This window comes from Struthio camelus, chromosome 12, assembly GCF_040807025.1.
Source record: "Struthio camelus isolate bStrCam1 chromosome 12, bStrCam1.hap1, whole genome shotgun sequence".
Lineage (NCBI taxonomy): Eukaryota > Metazoa > Chordata > Aves > Struthioniformes > Struthionidae > Struthio > Struthio camelus.
The window spans coordinates 16,186,286-16,204,181 of NC_090953.1; the positions used below are offsets into that span (position 1 = coordinate 16,186,286).

At 40.1% G+C, this 17,896-nt stretch overlaps 1 protein-coding gene across 3 annotated transcripts in view; it reads right to left on the reverse strand.

Annotated features, from left to right (window-relative positions):
• Positions 1-4,859: 4,859 nt before the first annotated feature.
• Positions 4,860-17,896, reverse strand: part of PRTG (protogenin) — an 86,084-nt gene continuing 73,047 nt past the window's right edge. Inside the window, exons 16-21 of one of the 3 annotated variants that reach the window (XM_068957903.1) lie at positions 15,908-16,090; positions 14,596-14,716; positions 13,358-13,523; positions 12,207-12,311; positions 10,858-11,134; positions 7,988-8,140 (exon numbers count right to left, since the gene is read on the reverse strand). In XM_068957903.1, coding sequence (XP_068814004.1) covers positions 8,121-8,140; positions 10,858-11,134; positions 12,207-12,311; positions 13,358-13,523; positions 14,596-14,716; positions 15,908-16,090 — 872 coding nt within the window. In that variant the 3' untranslated portion in view covers positions 7,988-8,120. Of the gene's footprint in view, positions 8,141-8,685; positions 11,135-12,206; positions 12,312-13,357; positions 13,524-14,595; positions 14,717-15,907; positions 16,091-17,896 lie in introns of those variants that run through there. The other 2 variants (XR_011143638.1, XM_068957902.1) reach the window with 2 other exon arrangements.

The window sequence follows — 17,896 nt, forward strand, 5'->3', positions numbered from 1 at the left end:
GACTAAATTTTGGTTTAGAGTTTGTTTACAAATAGACACTACAGCTGGTGCTGTAACACTTCCAGGGATAAGTGTCATATAAGCTACCCCACTAGGTAGAACTGTTTTATGAGCAGACTCTGCAGGTAAGAACAGCTGTGGTTCATAAAGAAGCAGTATGAGGCTTTTTAGATTTCCTTTGTCATCTGAGAGTTTAAAAGGAAAGAAAGATGCCATGTTTTTAGTGTAGAATCCATGGAGCCCAACTCATCAGCAGAAGATGCTGCCTGAGTAGGAAGGCTCATTCTCAGGCAGCTCTTAGCAGCTGCTCCATAAGGGAAATACACTTCTTATCCTTGGAGATGTGCTACTCTGTAGGAAACATCTGCTCACTCACACTTCCAAGAGACATCAGTTCCCCAAGGAAACGTTTCTTTGGGTGTTGACACTGCCTTACTAGCGCCCTCGCTGCTGGACCCCCTCAGGTTGACACAAATCCCACTTACAGCAGCAATGGTGAGGTGCAGTATTTGGCATAAAGTCAAAATGATGGTGTTTATAAATACAATAAAACTTGGAGGTGCTCTTAACCGTGTGGCCACAAGCGTGCACTGACTTTACACATACACACGTAGCCAAGGCAGTTGCCATCTTTATTTCCTCCTTGCTCTAGAGAGTTGGAATGTGCCACTGTGGTGGAAAGTATTAGTACAAGACTTTTTTCTACAGCTTTAAGGGCTTCTCCGACCAGCTGGCCACAGTCTACTGATGCTTTCTGAAGTGGTGGCAGAGGAGGTGGAAGAAGGTTGGAGAAAGTAACTTTAAAATCCCCAGTGACAGTGGGGCAGTGACTTTGCCAATTCAAGGGCTGGAACAGCCTCTCTGCTATGTGGCTGGGAGCTCCAGCCCCAAGCAGACAAGTAAGAATCATAAGGGTGATAGGATAATGTTGGAAATGTAGGATTAATAGGCTTAAGAAGAGGAAAGGCTCATCTGTTTTAAGTCTGGCCCAGTATCATATCTGTATCTATAGCTTTAATAAGATCATTAATCTCCATCTTATTCTCCAAACATGTTGGCTGGGGAGTTTGTGTTTTGCACTACGGATGTTAATTAGTGGGTCTATAACGCAATGTGCGACTAGCTAGGAAATATTTGTCAGTATTATTTCTGATTAATGTTTTGCATATTCCTGGTAGTTTCTAGGTTCAGAGTGCATTTAGAAAGGTAGGATCATCTCATCAAGCAGTCAAGAGAGCCAATGTGGTAGCCATAAAGAGACTAACTGCCCAGGCAACAGCTCAATTACACGGCCTTTCTGCCAAAGGGGTGGCTACAGAGATCAGAAGAAAAGGGCCAAGGGGAAAGTTACTAGACTGGCCCTGGGGAACAACTAAGGAAAAAGAGTTGTCAAGATACTGGGACTGACCGCAGAGTGACCTTGTGCATCTGCAAATTAATCCTCACACTTGAAAGGATATAAAGCGGTTTTACCTGAGTGTTGGACGGGGTCAGATGCAACTTGACAAGAAAGATGTGGGGTTTCACAAGGAAGTTGGCAATGGACATAGTAAAACTGCGCTTTCTCCAAGACTGGTACTGCAAGCCAGGTACTTTCTCCTTGAGAAGGAGAAGTTTGATTACCCGTAAGAAGAGGTATTTGAAATAGGAAGTCCGCGTGCACAGCTGCTCTATGCCTTTCTTTTACTAAAGGCCACCCTAATGTAGGCATAGAAGGTGCATCCATGTCCTGATAAGGCCAGATTTGCTTGATGCTAATCTCAGTTCCCTTTCAGCCCCAGAAGCACCACATAGCCAGATGCTCGAAGGACTTGGAGAACAGAAATGAAATTACATATGTGATAACATGTTTGCAGAACTTTGATTCCTGGACAAAATAACCGCTCTTTCTGTTCAGGTGACAGTCCACACACATCCATTCACACCCTGGGTGACTCCAAGCAGTAACCACGCATGGTTACAACCCTCTTTAGTAGATCTCAGAGTCCTTTGACACAAACAGTTGTTGTTGAACCATGCTACAAAGTACTATATCAGCTGTAGGCATACCGACACAATATACAATATTAACAAAAACATAAATGAAGTTCCAGTAAGGTGCCTGACAGATATTAGGGATGGAGAGAATGAGGCCACTGATGTAGCTTGAGGAATGATGGATTATGGTCTGAGGAGACATGGCGTTACACCTCAGTAGTTTCTTTGGCGGCCTTAATGCAGTCTGCTATCCATTTTGACAACTCATTTCATTAAACAGATTCATCAAAAAAACTTCCTGTTGGATCTGTCAGCTCTCAACATGAACAGCCTTGGGGACTGCCTGTGGTAACAAAGAGAGTGCTATTCATGTTGTGAAGTACAGCCTCAGAACTAGAAATACAAAGTCTCAAAAGAAAATAGATGCAATAATTCTGGTGAAATTCAGAAACCATCTAGAGAAGAAAATCTGGAGGAGCGTCTTTGCAGAGACATTTCTGTCCCAAAGAAAACAGGGGAAAAAAAGGGTATGTGGCTGAGTGAAAATTAGCCACATGGCTATGCGTGCCTCCCTCTTTCTTAACAGAAGCAATTCCTCCATCAGGAATGGTACCTTAGAGGGCATGTTGCTAGGAGCTCAAGAGACGGTCCCGTAAGAGGCTTAAATAACAAATCTTAAACAACAAGTTGTCAGGTCCTACCGAGAACTGACAGCTTCAAAGAAGCTGAAGTGATCCCTTAGGACCTTCATTACCATGGTGCAAGAGAACATAAAGGTTTCACTCTTGTCTGTAGAGAGGAATTCGTGATAATTAAACATTAATAGCACTGACTTAAGTCCAGATTCTTCTCGCTTCAAGTGGAGTCTAGCACAAAAGACTGGAAAGAAGAGATTGACCTGTTTAATGTTGGAGCAAGAATGAGGTAAAGCTGATAGGTAGAGCTTCTAGGGCTTTTCCCCATAAAAATAAAGATCTTTTTTATGGAAATGAGAACCAGGCAGCACCTAGGTCACAGGATTAGGCACAGTCAGACTGAAATGACACATTAGTTCAGAGTTCTTCATAAGCAGGTCTAGGTGAAGAGGCAGGCTCATCAAAGCTCCTCCAAAATGGACAAACTAGAGCCTGACACTGTAAACACCCCTGGCTATCGCTGGGTGACCACAGTGACTAGCTGTATCTGCTCTCGTGTTACTTTACCAGCATTCTAGGGAACAAAGGAGCTGGGAGAAGTATATATCCATTTCTTTGCCCATGAGATCAGAATGTAGCCAACAAGGACCAGAACACTTACTGTTGGTAACCAGTATAGAAACAGTTTTACCCTGGAATGACCACACTCCTCACAGATGGCCTCCAGGATGTTGGCTTGTACTTACCACTCGCAGCTGAGAACTTGAATTAGCTCAGCATATTCAGTGTGCCAGAGATGGATCAATGCCATGTGAAACTGATGATGCTCCACTTCCATAGGTCATCTTCTTCCTCCCAAGAATTGAGAGGACTTTGCTACATTTTGCTTACTGATGTTGATAGTGCTGTCTGGGGGGGGGGGGGCATCCTTGCAGATGTTGAAGCTTTCTTAAATACAAGATGTAACATCCTCCACTCTTTGATATTGGAAAGCACATAAAACTCTCTTTGCAATGTACAGGATCTGTTCCTGTAACCCTCAGGTTCAATGGAGAGGGCACTTCTTGTCTCCAGGAGAGCCTGGAGATTGACAGATGTTGCAAGAATTGGAAATATGCCCTTCACCCAAACACTGCAGGTTCACTTGGTCTTTGAAAGAACTGCAGAGAGTAAAAAACAGCGTCCATAAAACCATTTGTTTACCCGTCTCAAAATACGGTCAAAATAAGTAAATTTTTTAAAAGTGATCATTTCCTGGGCATACAAGGAAGAAGGAACATTTATTTTAAAATGCTCTTCAAATCCCAATACAATACTCTCATTTCAAAGCTTTGAAATACCTGTGAAATACCTGTTTTTTCTTTCCCTGTAAGAGAATCTAGTGCCAGTAAGGAGTGCCAATCTTTTATTCTGTCTAGCCAATAATATAGATTAAAAGCCAAAGTCAGACCTACAGAAACATTGCAAGAGTTCAGTTTCCATTGCTGTTTTGTTCTCATCCTCTCTAGAGACCCTGTAAACAACAGCAGTAATTACTGTGGTTTCATTACCGGTACTATAAGATTTGCATGGGGACCACTACCCTAAACCCAACTCAGTCTGCCTAACTCACTAAACAGCCTGGGCTGTTTCCGTTGCATTCAAGTGGCAATCAATAGTCAATCTGCTAGCAATACAAATATTTAAATGCCTATAGAACACAACTTCCCCGCTAACTTAACCTGGTTCATTTTCATCTAGAACATAGTCATCTGTGAAAATAATAATTTGCCTCCTAAACAACAGCAATTGCATTTTCAGAGTCATGTCATATGTCAGCATATACCAGGTTCAATAGCTAACAGGTGTAAAAATGCTGGGAGTAAAGTCACTGGTGCAGCTTTGTTAGCAGCTTTCCAAACTTCTATGAGAACAATTGTGCTTAGAACCACGTCTTTCACACCCTGTGAAAATAACCCAAAAAAGAGATCTTGGGTGGTTGCTTGACAGTGGTAGGATAGAAATGTTTTTTTTCAGGTGGGAAATGATTCCAGGTACATCAATGGCATTCGAGTCCATGCTTGGGAAACTTCTAAAAAGTTGCAATGATAAGACACGTGCAGTTTACGCTCTACCTAGTTTTACGATTGACGTGCCATAGTTTCCATAACTGCTCAGCCTAAAGTGGGGCACTATATTATCACTTCCTTGTTTTGAGCTATTAGTCAGAGGCACTGAAAATAAAATACTTTTAAAGTAGCACTTTTACTAAGGAAAACTTTTATTTAAACTGTGCAATCAATCAGTATTTAGACAGCAGTTTCATAAACATTTGGCATTTAAACTTCTATTAATTTTTGGCATGACCTTGAGATAGTATATAAACAACCCCTGGAGGGGAAAAAAGAACCAACACACTAGATAACATTTACTAAAATGCTAAAAAGAGAAAAACAAATCCACATTATTAAACAAAATATTTTTAAAAGACATTAAAAAGTTACATTCAAATCAGGGCAAACATTAGCTTCCCTCATGCAATGGAATTCACAGAGCTGATCCCCTGAGACGAATATAAAATTAATACAATTCAGCTCCATCCTCCATTAGCCAGTCAGCCATTGCTGCCCTTAGAAGAAAATGGCACACAGAGTGAAAGGATCCAGAACACCACAATATGAGATACATACCTGGCTCCTACACTGGCAATTCATTCACAAAAAAACAAAACAAAAAAACACAAAAACACAAAAGCCAAACAACCAAAAAGCAACATTTTGTATAAGTAAGTTTTTCATATACAGTCAGTCTTTACTGAAAACACACCAGGCAGATGCAATGTAGGTATATGTAACAGTGAAAAGTCTGAAAATTTCCATAATGAGCTCAACTCACAATGGAACCAGAGGGCCCAACATAGCAAAACCTTAAACATGAGCTTATGTCCCTTTGGAGTAAATTAGGACCAGTTTTAGTGTAAATCTAGAGAAATTCCAAAGAAATAAAGTTAATCTTCACTTATATCAGATCTGAGAGCAGAATTTTACCCAAATTGAATTTGTGGTCTTACAAGATGGACTTATATTAACAGAAAGTGATTATTTTAACAGAAAGTGATTTGGACTTTGGACTCACATTGAAGAACAATGTTTTTTAACACAGTCTCCAAAATACGCATTTTCATGAAACGTATATTTGTAATTATGCTATTATAAAAAGGCGCTCAGTATTTCTTGGAGACCGTCAAATACCTCTCTGTTAGGGATTACTCTGTACTGGCAGTGCTGCAGTTCCAGCAAGTAAGAACTAAAGCTGAACTGCATTACAGTTATTCAAACTATGAAGTACCTCTTTAGCACTTACTGGGTGAAATTCTGCTTTCAATTTTAACAGAATAAAACCAGTAAACTGACTGATGTGAAATACCCCCAGCTACATCTGGGCAGCTACCTTTTCAGTTGGTCTGAATGAGATTTCGGGCTAAACACACAGTGCCCTACAGAACTGCCCTACAAATCCCTTGTAAGGAAAGGGGCTGTTTCTGTCAGAACTCCACTCTAACAAATACAAAGAGCAAGAGCCCCTGCTCTTGCTCGGGGCTTAGAAGTTGCTTCAGAGTAACATGCTACTGAGACCCAAACAGTCCATCACAATTATTCTTGTGCATGTTCAGGCTGCAGCAAATATTAAACAGTTCAAGTTGAGTTAGCTTGCACTGAAAAAAGTTAAACTGACTTGAAATACTCAGTATTTGCTATAGGCTAAGGCTGCATGCATAGAGAGTTACAGTTGACTTCTGGTGCATGGTAACTTGTTATTCTGCAAAAACCTGTTTACTAATGGGAGTTTTAACCCAGTAAGAATTCTGTCCTTTAGCAACACTGAGAAGATCTTTTTGTTTTTTAAGTAACATCTGATTTTGTTTATCCAGACCATGCACACTGAAATCAGCAGAACCCTATGAGGATCTCATCCCTGAAATGAAAGTGAATTCTCGCACTGACTTAAAAAGAATGAGGACCCCAATTTGAACAAGGCAAACAAGATTTAGCACATAGTCTAAAGCAAGGGAGTAAAACCAAAGAGGGAAGGAAGAATTAAATATAATAAAAACACGTACAGGAATCTCTCAATACTCTTTTCTGTTAAAATCCAATAAATTAGGCAGAAAATGGACAATTAATATGGAAAATTATTAAGTGATATGTAGCTTTTCAAGTTGCTTTTACAAAAGCAGAGCTATTAAAAAGCTACCGATAGAGCCCAGTTCTGCATGGCATACACATTCCCAGTTTTCCTAGATCATTCCTGAAAGATGGGAATGTGATTTTCTTGTAAAATGTGAAGAAAATAAAAAGCTTAACTCTGGGCAGACTGAGCATTTGGCTTTGGATCCAGATCCTGCAGAGCAGGTGTTGCTGTTGTAACGGAAAGGGCAATCGGAGTTCTCACTTGGAAACACAGTTAACCTGGAAAGCCAGTTTCAAGATTTCCTCTGTAAGTTTTGATGCTTTTCAGGTCACATCAACAGTAACATTTTGGTTTTGTTTTTAAAGTACAGGGGTTGCATATACGCTCATTACACCAGCCTTGGCTCTTTAGTTCTTAATACAATTAAACAAAAACAATTCAGATAGTGTAACACTAAATTCCACATTTATGTTCATCTTCCAGAACATATTTAGGAAAATTCATAATTAGAAAATGATAATGTTTTCTCCAGGACCCAGTTCCCACAGACATAAACAAGAAAAATTACTGGAAAACCTGTAACCATTTTGCCTGCTGTGCTCTGCCAGCTCTCTCTAGGCAAATGGAATGAACTAAGTTTACATAGGAAAATCTGTGATTTCCTTAGTCTGCAACAGGTATAATTTTAAGAAACTTCATGCATTAATATCATACCTATAATTAGATGCTTCAGCTGCAACGATATGAAGCATTTAAACTTTAAGCCTGATTTTGCAGTGTTACAGTCATGAGGATTTCTAATATTGAGTTCACTAGAGACAACAACAAATTATATACAATTTTTCTGAAGATTTCTTTGCTCACATTGGCGGTCTTTTCAATCTTAAGACAATTTCTCAGAAAATATTCTGAAAAATTAATGATAGGCCACAAATCTTTAATTAGATCATATTTTCTGTTCTGTAAGAAAAACATAAACAAATCTAGAATTAACTGTATGACAAATTAATGGGAAGTATATGAATGTGAACAGGGTTCTGAAGAAACATATTATATCTGGTTAACATACAAAGAAAGAAAAAGAAACAGAATAATTAATGTCTAACTAAGCTTGCCTATATGCTGAGGTAACCTTAAATATCTTTGGTTTTCTTCATTTGCTGATAAAAAGTACTTAACACAAAATATGAACTGACAAATAGAATTCTGGATGTACTGTTCTTTAATAAATTGCATGTTTGATCTCTCTGACTATTGAAGGTAGAGCATCTATTAGACTGATTTCTCTCAAATTATTCACAGGTGAAACTACAAAGTGTGTCTTTGGCATGAAAAAGTTTAGGATTTAGAACATTTACCTGTAATGAAGGCAAAAAAAAAAAAAATCAATCAATTCAATCAATCAAGAAATCAGTTTATCAGTACTTACAGCAAACAAGTCTTTGGAGAAGCAAATAGTTACCATCTGCATATCAGCTCTTTCTGAATGAAGCTAATAAAAGAGGCTAATCTGAAAGATGAAGTGTGAAACTTCATGCTACAGTTACACATTCTTAATCTAGTTTCAATTAATTCACACTTTACCTAACTAGAAACAGTACTCTGCTGTACACTAAATATTTTGCGTGATGAGACCAAAAATAAATCTTTGGTGAAAAGGTTTTCTTTTTCTTCAGCAAGTAGATAAAAACTGTTCAAAAATATTTTATTTAATACTGTAATGTTGATCAACTACATGCTGAAGAAAAAAATTACACTTGGAAGTCTTTGGAGATATCTGCTGGTATTATTATTATAACTTTCTTTAAAGGCTCTTGCAACAACAAGGTAGTTAAAAATTGTAGAAGCATACAACTCATCTATGCAATCAACTACTACAATCAATAGAAGCCCTATTGTTTTTGGTTAGTAACTACTTATACAATAAAACGTATTCAGCTTTTCAAACCTATAGTTTTTAACTAGTTCAATCATTTTTGGAAAATATGCAGCTTTCTTCTCTTCTACAGAAAATTCTTTGGTACAAGATTATTTTTAAAGCCTCCGAATCAACACTAGTATGAAAAGGTGGACGTGGACTGTCTGGTTTAGAACTAGCAAACAGTTACAAGCTGGAGATCTACAGTGACTACGGGCCGATTCATCAAAATAAAACAGACAAAACAGTAGGGCTTATTGATGACTTCTGACCATCTTTTGATACTTAAGGAACAATACAGAAGTCAGCCTGCCTACCTTAAGGGTGACATCTTGGCCCCCGTTAAGTCAGCGGGAGTTCTGACGGACTTAAACAGAGCCAGGAGTTCCTATGGTGCCTTCGTCACAACATCACACTTTAAACTTTCTAAGTAAAAACAAATTTTTTTTTTTAAAGTAAAATAGGGAAAGAGGAGGAGGCGAGAGCAGGACTGTATATGGATATGGACAAGTTTATAACATCAAATGAATCCAACCCCCCCTCTCTCTCTCCTTTTAAAAAACAAAACATGATACCCTGTCAGTTTGCTCCACATTTCAGTGAGGCAGCTCAAAAGTAACAAACTGTTCCCTGAGTACAGGAAAAAAAAAAAAAAAAAGAAAACACTAGAATAACTTTTAAAGGAGGTAGTATAAAACAGGAATTGTATAGGTTCAAGGCAGTAGCAATACTCACCTCCTTCAACAGACTCTTCAACTAAAGCTCTGGCTTTTTATTTCTCATGGTGGACTAATCAGAGTTTTAGATGTGGGTAAAAGTCACTCCCTGAGCTAAAATTCCTGGCTAAGAGCGTACTAGGCGAAGGCAAGGAGCAGGGCTGCATCCTAACGACAGCTCCGAGACATATTGCAGTGCTAGCAGTACCTGCACTCAAGGCTGGGTAAGAATTAACTGTAGACTTACAACACAGTTTACTTGATTACATCTAAGAAGCATTTAAGGCATCTTTCTGTACTCCAAAGCAACTTTATGAATACTAAAAAGGCATAAGGCAAATCAGTAATTTCATAATCTATAATGCAAGGCACCGTTGCTAAGAAGTACTGAGATACTGGAATACTCAGTATTACCATCTATTCCATGACTACTCAGGCAGAGACAAACTGCCTGGAAATGCTAAATACTTCTTCGTTTTGCCATGCTTTTTAGCATTAACTGTCAATAGAGGCAATGTTTTATCATTGTGGGGAACCCAACATGTACCAGAGCCCTCAGGACTCTGTCAGCATATACCCTGTCAGCAGTTGCTGGCACAAGTTTGGGGGGGGGAAAAGGCACTGTCCTAGGCTTACTGGGGCTACGAGAAATCAAGAGGTACAAAAGATTTGATGTGGCTGTATACATATACATGAAAGCACCAACTCCAGTTTTCCCAGTTTTTAACTTCCTTTTAGTCAGCCACATTGAATCATTACATTTTATACTCTGAGGTTTCCTTCTTTTCAAAGACAGAGCTTCAGCTAAACAATCTTGTTCATCTACCTATACAACTCCCTGATCACTGAGTGTGCGCATGCGCACACGCACCCACACACAGACACACACACAGACACACACACACACACACACACACACACGCAGTCAAAAAAAAGAAACTCAAAATAAAACAACACTACTAGGAAGTATCATCAGTTCCATAGCTGAGACCAACTAGAACACAAATGAGGTAAAGCAGTTGTCATTCAGAGTTCACCTCTCGGCAAACTGAGGTAGATAGTCAGCAAAAGGGCCAAAAGCCTTCCCTTTGCTCCAGTGATACATTTTTAACTCTAGTCAGAAATCTTCACTGTCCTTTCACATTTGTTGACTACTGAACATTCAAAATGAGTGAGTTTTAAAAAAACAAAATAAGAAAAAACATTCAACAGAAATATGGGATCACCTGCTAGATTAGTCAGGCTTCCCACAAAAAACTTTGGCTTCCTGTTCATTGTCCTTCGAACAGACATACACTGCAAGGATGTCTGGCATGGCCCTAAGGATGTCAGTTTTGCACTGCAGACTGTATCTGAAGAGATGAGGTAGGAGTCTGGTCAGTAGCGAATGGCAGAGAACGCTCTTTGCAGTTACTTAAGGCAGGGTTCATGATGTTCGTACCCGTGTCACTGCCTACGGAAGGACTGGTGGGGGGAGAGGTGTCATTTGTCACAGCAGAGAGGTGTATCTCATCGTTGGACTCGTGAGAGAATCTCCCAGAATCTCCAGTCTCGTGGCTTCCTTCGCTGTTGGCCGAATGCTCCGTATCGGCGACAACACTGAACGGCACCTGGTAATTTGACTGCTGGCCAGGGGAGCTGGGGGAGTCATCCTCACTGATCAGCACAGTGGTACCTGGCTGATACAGACACACTGCCTGGACAAATCGTCTCTGAGGCTGCATAAAAAGCAGAGAGAAAAAGATTGTTCAGTCTCTGTAAAGCTGAGCCGTCATTTGAGTTTTTATTGCACTTCCTATCCTCTGTTCTGCTAGAGTGCCTATAACAAGCATTGGCTCCGAACAGCAATCTCGGCTTTCCTACAGGAGGATAAAAAGAATCAATCTCAAGTCTTCCTCATACTTTTCTCTTTCCTGCTAGACAAAATAATCCCTTCCAGCCAAGCATGGCTAACCAAGAATAATTTCACTGGAGAGACCTGTCTGGTATTTTAAAACACGTTTTGTAGAGCTCTCTCCCATCTCCTCATGCATATTCTTTAAGCATTACGCCTTGAGTGGTAGCAAGCATTTTGTTCAGAGAAGCACTGGAGGTATGGAGCTGCTCCTGCAAATATTTTGAAATATGAATTCACAACACGGATATCAAGACTTCCTATTCCTTAAATATACAAGAGCACAATCCAAGTTACAATTCAATAGACATAAGTTAGATGCCCAGTGGGTGTGAATTTGCATGACGATGTTCAGGATTTGGTTTAACATTTCATTTTTAAACTGTTATATTTTTAATGCAAACAGCAGGTGTAGCCAGAGCAACAGTTCCGGAAGCCAGCCAGCTCTAGCTCAGATTCCAAAATCCTTCAATAGTTTGAGTAAATCATTCAGTTTCCCTCTTTTGGTTTCTCTTCAGCAAACTTAAGGTTATAGTTATCAGAGTAGTGGAGGAGTCTTCATATGTTACAGTTTAATTTGTATGTAGAAATACATGTTTAACCCATATGGATATTAAGTCCATGCAGATGCATATAGGAATCCTTTTGCTCACTGATAGAGCACAGGCAATCAGCTAACTGTGAAAAGCTACAATACTTGACAACTTGGGGCAGAAAATGAAAAACTTCTCCACATGATTTTGCTAGAAGGTAGAACACCCATCAAACTTAACACAACTGGAACTATCCCACTGAAGTTTAGGCAACTAATTATGCTTTTCAATAAATAGAAATCGAAGTATCCTTCTTTGCAAATACAGGATACTAGAGTAAACTCTGCCCATTAGACCAATTACCTCCTCTGTTTTCAGCTTCTTAGTATCTTGGAAGAACAGCCACTTTTTCTTGCAGCTGGCCTTTGTGACAGGCCCATAGCTGTTAATAATCAGATCAGATCCTCCCTACAACAGAGAAAGACAGAGCAGTTTGTTTTAAGAAACTAAATTTCTAAGATACTTGAAAATATTTTTTATTCCTACCCATCAGCTCCAAACCGAAAAGAGAGAAAACTGAAGTCTTAGGGCTCAGTCAGTTTTTGTGGTCTAGTATTCGTACTGATCTAGCATCCATCTACTGCTCAAGACAATTCAAAGACCAGATCCACTTAACTTGGCAAACCCACAGGCCAGACACAATGGGTACAGTACTGCAAGCATACCGCAAAATATTCCCTCCACCACTGCTCCCTCTCTACTATCTTGAATGGGACCATTCACAGACACACTGTGGCTGCACTGGGGTTCTTTTCCACAGCTTTCCAGCTCTTGCAAATATCCCTAGGGAACAGCTGCCTTCAAGTTTGCAATGCATACAGAGCATGCCTCACATCTGTAGGTCTGCATGCGAAAGCAGGGCAGACTTGTGTTTTTATCAGACTGGACACCTGGACTGTTAGATTCTACAGAAAGGGACTACAGAGCCACCGACACATCCTGCCATCTAGATCATATTACAATTTGACCAAATATGAGCTTACAAAATATAACAATGTCTTACCAATAACAATACAGAAAAGATAGGGATATTTTCTTTCATACCTGTTTAGCGTCATACCTGACTAGACTGAACGGGCACTAACTGGACTAGATGCTGAAAAGGACTCTCTCACCTATTTCCTGGTCTTACAATAGAAAATCTTTGGATCAGCAGGGACCTCCTAGAGGCCCCAAGCCTACAGAGTGTTTATCCTTTGACACTGTGCCACAGGCAGACTTGGCAATCTGCAGAGTACAGCGTAAGACAAATGTATTAAAGCAGATCTCTGGTTGAACTTTAAAATGAGTCTTGAAAATTTGACACTTGAGTCACCATGCTTGTGCCTATCCCATTAATAAAGCTGCTGTTAATTTGCAGGGTACATGTTTTAATTCTGGTAAGGACTCAGAGGTAATAGCAATGAATTCTAAAGAAAGATCTCTGTTTTGGGAATGAATAAAGCTCACAGTACCTTAGCATCGATGAAGCTGTTTCCCACTATCATTGGCAATAAGGATTCTTCATTCTCTGCAATTCCTTCAATACTCTTCCCCACCTCATTAGCACTGGCTAATGAGATGCTGGTATGTGACAGCTGGTCAGTGCTTTGCTGTACAGGTTTAGGAGCAGATGTTTTCCTGCACAATGTTAAGCAGGAAAAAATTTCACCCATAGGAAAAAAACTGCATAAAATCAAAGCTAAAACTTCAAGGCTATTATTAATCAAGGAATATTGGTATATTCTTGACATTTACATTTTACTATATGATACTGCTAACTCTCTTGGAATTTAAATGTTATTGCTTGTGATAAAAATAACATCTGCTTTCAGCTAACCATACAGACTAAGCTACAAGCTTATGTGCAGACAGGAATTCTCATGATTAGTAATATTCCTTGGAAGAAGTAGCCTTTAACGACATTAAGGCCTTTCTACCACGCTACACAGAGACCATCTCCCAGTCCACACTTTCTCCTGCATGTGCGCTACAAAGCCCTTGTTATTAAAATATACTTTCAGGCAGTTTTAAATTTTTTTTTTCAAGTAACATATATTCTGATCCCCAAATTATGGGCAAAGTCACTGGACCAGTTTATGCTCCATAGCAGCTAATGACAAGGGAGAGGGAGAGGGAGAGGGAGAGGGAGAGGGAGAGGGAGAGGGAGAGGGAGAGGGAGAGGGAGAGGGAGAGGGAGAGGGAGAGGGAGAGGGAGAGGGAGAGGGAGAGGGAGAGGGAGGCTTGCACCAGTGCAAAAGGAACTGCACCATGGAACTGCTTCATGTCAGAGCTCGCCTCTTTGCTTGGCTGGAGGAAGCTCTTCTCCAGCAACACCAAAGGGTTAACACCTTGCAAGCCAGGACTGGACAGGCTGGAGGGTTATGCAGGAAAAAACAGATGATGTAAAGCGGCATGTTTATCTGACTTGAAAGGGTTTTTATTTGGAAGCATGCCTTGTATTTAGTTGTCAAAGCACCACTGACTCCCTCTGTTGCTTCTTCCTTCTTTTCACTGTAGTGGGGGCTAAGATGGAGTAAGAAGAGCCAAAAAAGCCTGGGGCTTTGTTACCATTTCTGACAAGAATAGGTGAAGAAACTGAGCGCTTCAGAGAACTTAGCGCTCTTGGAGGAGAAGGCATGTCCCAAGTGACTTGTGCTCATACAGAAACAGAACTTGGAGAAAGAGGACACTTTCTAGCACAAAAACATACCTGGCTTTACTGCGATAGATTAAGATGAGGATGCAGATAAGGATGCAGGTCAAGGCTATGCACACTCCAACAACAATGCCAGTCATTGATTTCTGGTCCAGATGGTAATAGTCAGAATAAGCTATAGCAAAAAAGAACATGGAAAGGCTCAGTAAATAAGAATAGTTACTCCCTGCTCTCTAACAGGAAATTAATGGGGTTACAGTCACAACCACACAGACAAATGACAAATGCTTCCTTTTAATGAGATTTCCAGACCTTCTCTGTCATACATTTTGACAATTTTGAAAATAAAACTTGTAGCACAGAGAAGTGTATGCAGCCATGGTGTGGGAGGGGAAGAAGGGGCCGCCCCACATCACAGACTCATTGTCGGTCACTATAGCCTGCAGCTGTGGAGCTCTCTCCAGCCCCATCCCTGGAGGGTGCTGTTAGAGAAAAGAGGGAAAAGGCTTGGAGAATTCCAGGCACTGCCCCTAGGAGGGTTCAGTTGGTTTTACGCTTTAACTTTGTATGTCTATTGACCTAATCCTGAGGGCCATACTTTGCTTACTCAGGCCTAAAATACCACTGAATTTCAGGAAGAAAGAAAAATCCCTGTGTTTTACTCACGATTCAGTGTGTAGCAACAAGAAAAGGCTAAATGGGTCCTATACCTGAATAATTACTAGCTCTTCTCTCCCCAGACATGTTTAAAATCTGTGAGAAGGCACCCAGATAAATCTCATTCTGTGACAAAGGCAATTTGTAATACCATTCTTACACAGAGAAACCCCTGAAGTTATCTAAATTTACTCAAAGCAATACACAGTTTTCTCCAAAGAGCTGCACATGGGCTAACTTCTGCAGTGAAAACATATGCTGGAAAATCACTGACTGTCAGGTCAGCTTGGGCTGCTTCAGGAAAGGGCAAATTTCAGCAATACTATTTGAGATGCCATCTCATCTCTGCTGGGCTATCTGGCTCTAACTGACCAAGTGATACTACTATCTCAAGTCAAATAGGAGACCTACTATAGCAAATGCCTTAGCAGAGCGACTGCAAAGTTGGAATTGATGTAAGATTAAAAATAGTTAAATTTTCTCACTATAAAGGCAAATTTCAAACCTCTAAGCAAAAGAATTAAACCAGTGTTGAGATGTACTGAGACATAAAATTCCAAAATGGCTTCATTTAGGAAAAAGCACTACACTGTTAGGACTGCCTCACATAAAACAGAATGGTTTCTCCAGGAAACAGTTACAAGATAAAACCAACAGGGACTTTTTTTCTGGTACTTGTGACAACAGGGATCAAAACATCGCTACTGACTTGTGGTATCTCCTGAATCCAAGCGTTTAGGCCTCTGATTAGACTCTGATGTCTCCTTTGGCAGGACAGCAAGCTCCACCGCATTTGAGAAGGGTCCTTCTCCCACCTCATTGGAGGCTGCTATTTTGACCAAGTAGACATTTCCCGCTACAAGGTTTTCCAGCAAAGCCATGGTCATTGCTCCTATGAAAAGATTTAATAAGCAGTCCCAGTTAGACAAACCCTGTGGGAATAGACTGAGATTTAGATACTGGGGCCTACGCTTTCTTTCCAGTGCCACCTCCAAATCTTGTTTGAGGACTGACCGCTTCTACATGTTCTAACCCGCCTCTGCAGGGTTAGCTGAGAACGGCGGCTCGTCCCTTCGGGGGTCTTCCCTCTCCGTACTGCTTGAACACAGCTCAGTGTAAAGAGGTGCCAGTATGCTGCAAAACCAAGAGTCAAGTGTTTGCTACAATACACAGCAACCTAACCCTAAACCTAGCCCTAGCTGCATCTCAGGGGGGCAGCATTTACGCTGTGATCGTATCTGCAAGGAGGCGTCCCAGGAGTTAACCAGACTTTCAGGCTCAAAAAGCAGAGCGTTAGATCACACATACATTAATCTCTGTGCCTCCTCAATCCCACTGTACCATGAATGTGAATAAAATTGTCATATCAAAATAATTAAAAGTTTAGTTTATCCAGTTTCAGGTCTATTTGGTAAAATAAACAGGACAGATTTGGAAAAGGTACATTATACTGCACTTTTAAAATAAAATTAAGCCGTATTTAGACTTGTGTAGGCTTGCTTGATTACTGTGCATCTAAGCAGCGCTACTAAAAATATATGGAAAACGTCTTTCTCACATGCTAAGGATTCAATTCCTTAAGTCCCTGAAGGCAAGAGAAACAGATTAAGAACATAAATAGGATTCACTCACACTGTCCTTACACAGGCAAAACTCCTATCAAAGTCAATGAGAGTTTTGCCTGCCCAGGGACTGCAGATTGCTGCTTACAATTCCAATTGCTTTCTAAAATGCCCATGCTGCTCCTGCTGCAGAAATATATCATTTTCTTTCCAAAATAGTGGCAGTTATAGGACCAAATCTATCCCCTATTCTCTTTCACGTATTCTATTCACTTTCTCAGATTTAAGTATAAATTTCAGGCTTTCAAATCATTTTCAGAAGCCAGACTTTATAGCATCATGGGAGCATATAAAATATAAGGTTGTTTTGTTGACAGAAAAGATTATACATTTGGCAAAAGGGAAGCTACTTCAAAAGCTATTTCAGCTCTTCCATAAAAAACACCCATTAGCTGAAAGCATTTGAAGTAAAATGTGAGGTATCTGTAACCAAAGGAGCTGTAATATTTAGCACCAGCAAGGGCAAAAGGTCACGTTTCAATATTAGAGGCTCTTCCCCACCAGCTCCTTTCAGATGTGCTGCATTGCTACAGCAAGTAAGCGCTTTGTACTGATTTACTGCACACCAAGTGTGTAAAGGCTGTAACTTCTGATCCACTTGAAGGGAGCTAGCAAAAAGGGGGAGGCGGGTGGAAGATAACTCACATCACAAATCAGCAACAAATTGCAGTTACATTTTAAATTGCACCATGGCTACCACAAGCTCAGTCAAGTTAGAGGGTTTTGTTTTTTTAAGCTGGTGGATTAGTAGAAATCTCAATATATAATCTAAAGTCTAGGCTAAGATTTTTATAGGTAGCTGGTTTTTTTCTTTTTTTTCCCTTGGTTTTCAGGATCTTTCTAGATACAGGGGAGGAATGGGGTTAAGATTTCAGGAATATTCTGCTGGACAAGTTTAATGACAAGATAAAGCAATGCCATTTATCATATAGGGTTAGCTGTTCTTGTCAGAATAAATGCAAGAAAAAAAATAAAAAAAAGCTCCTATCTCACATTACCTACAAAAGGACTGTCACAGGACTATTACAGTATTTCCCCATCCTCCCCCTACACACTCGTTTTCTTTCACAAGCATT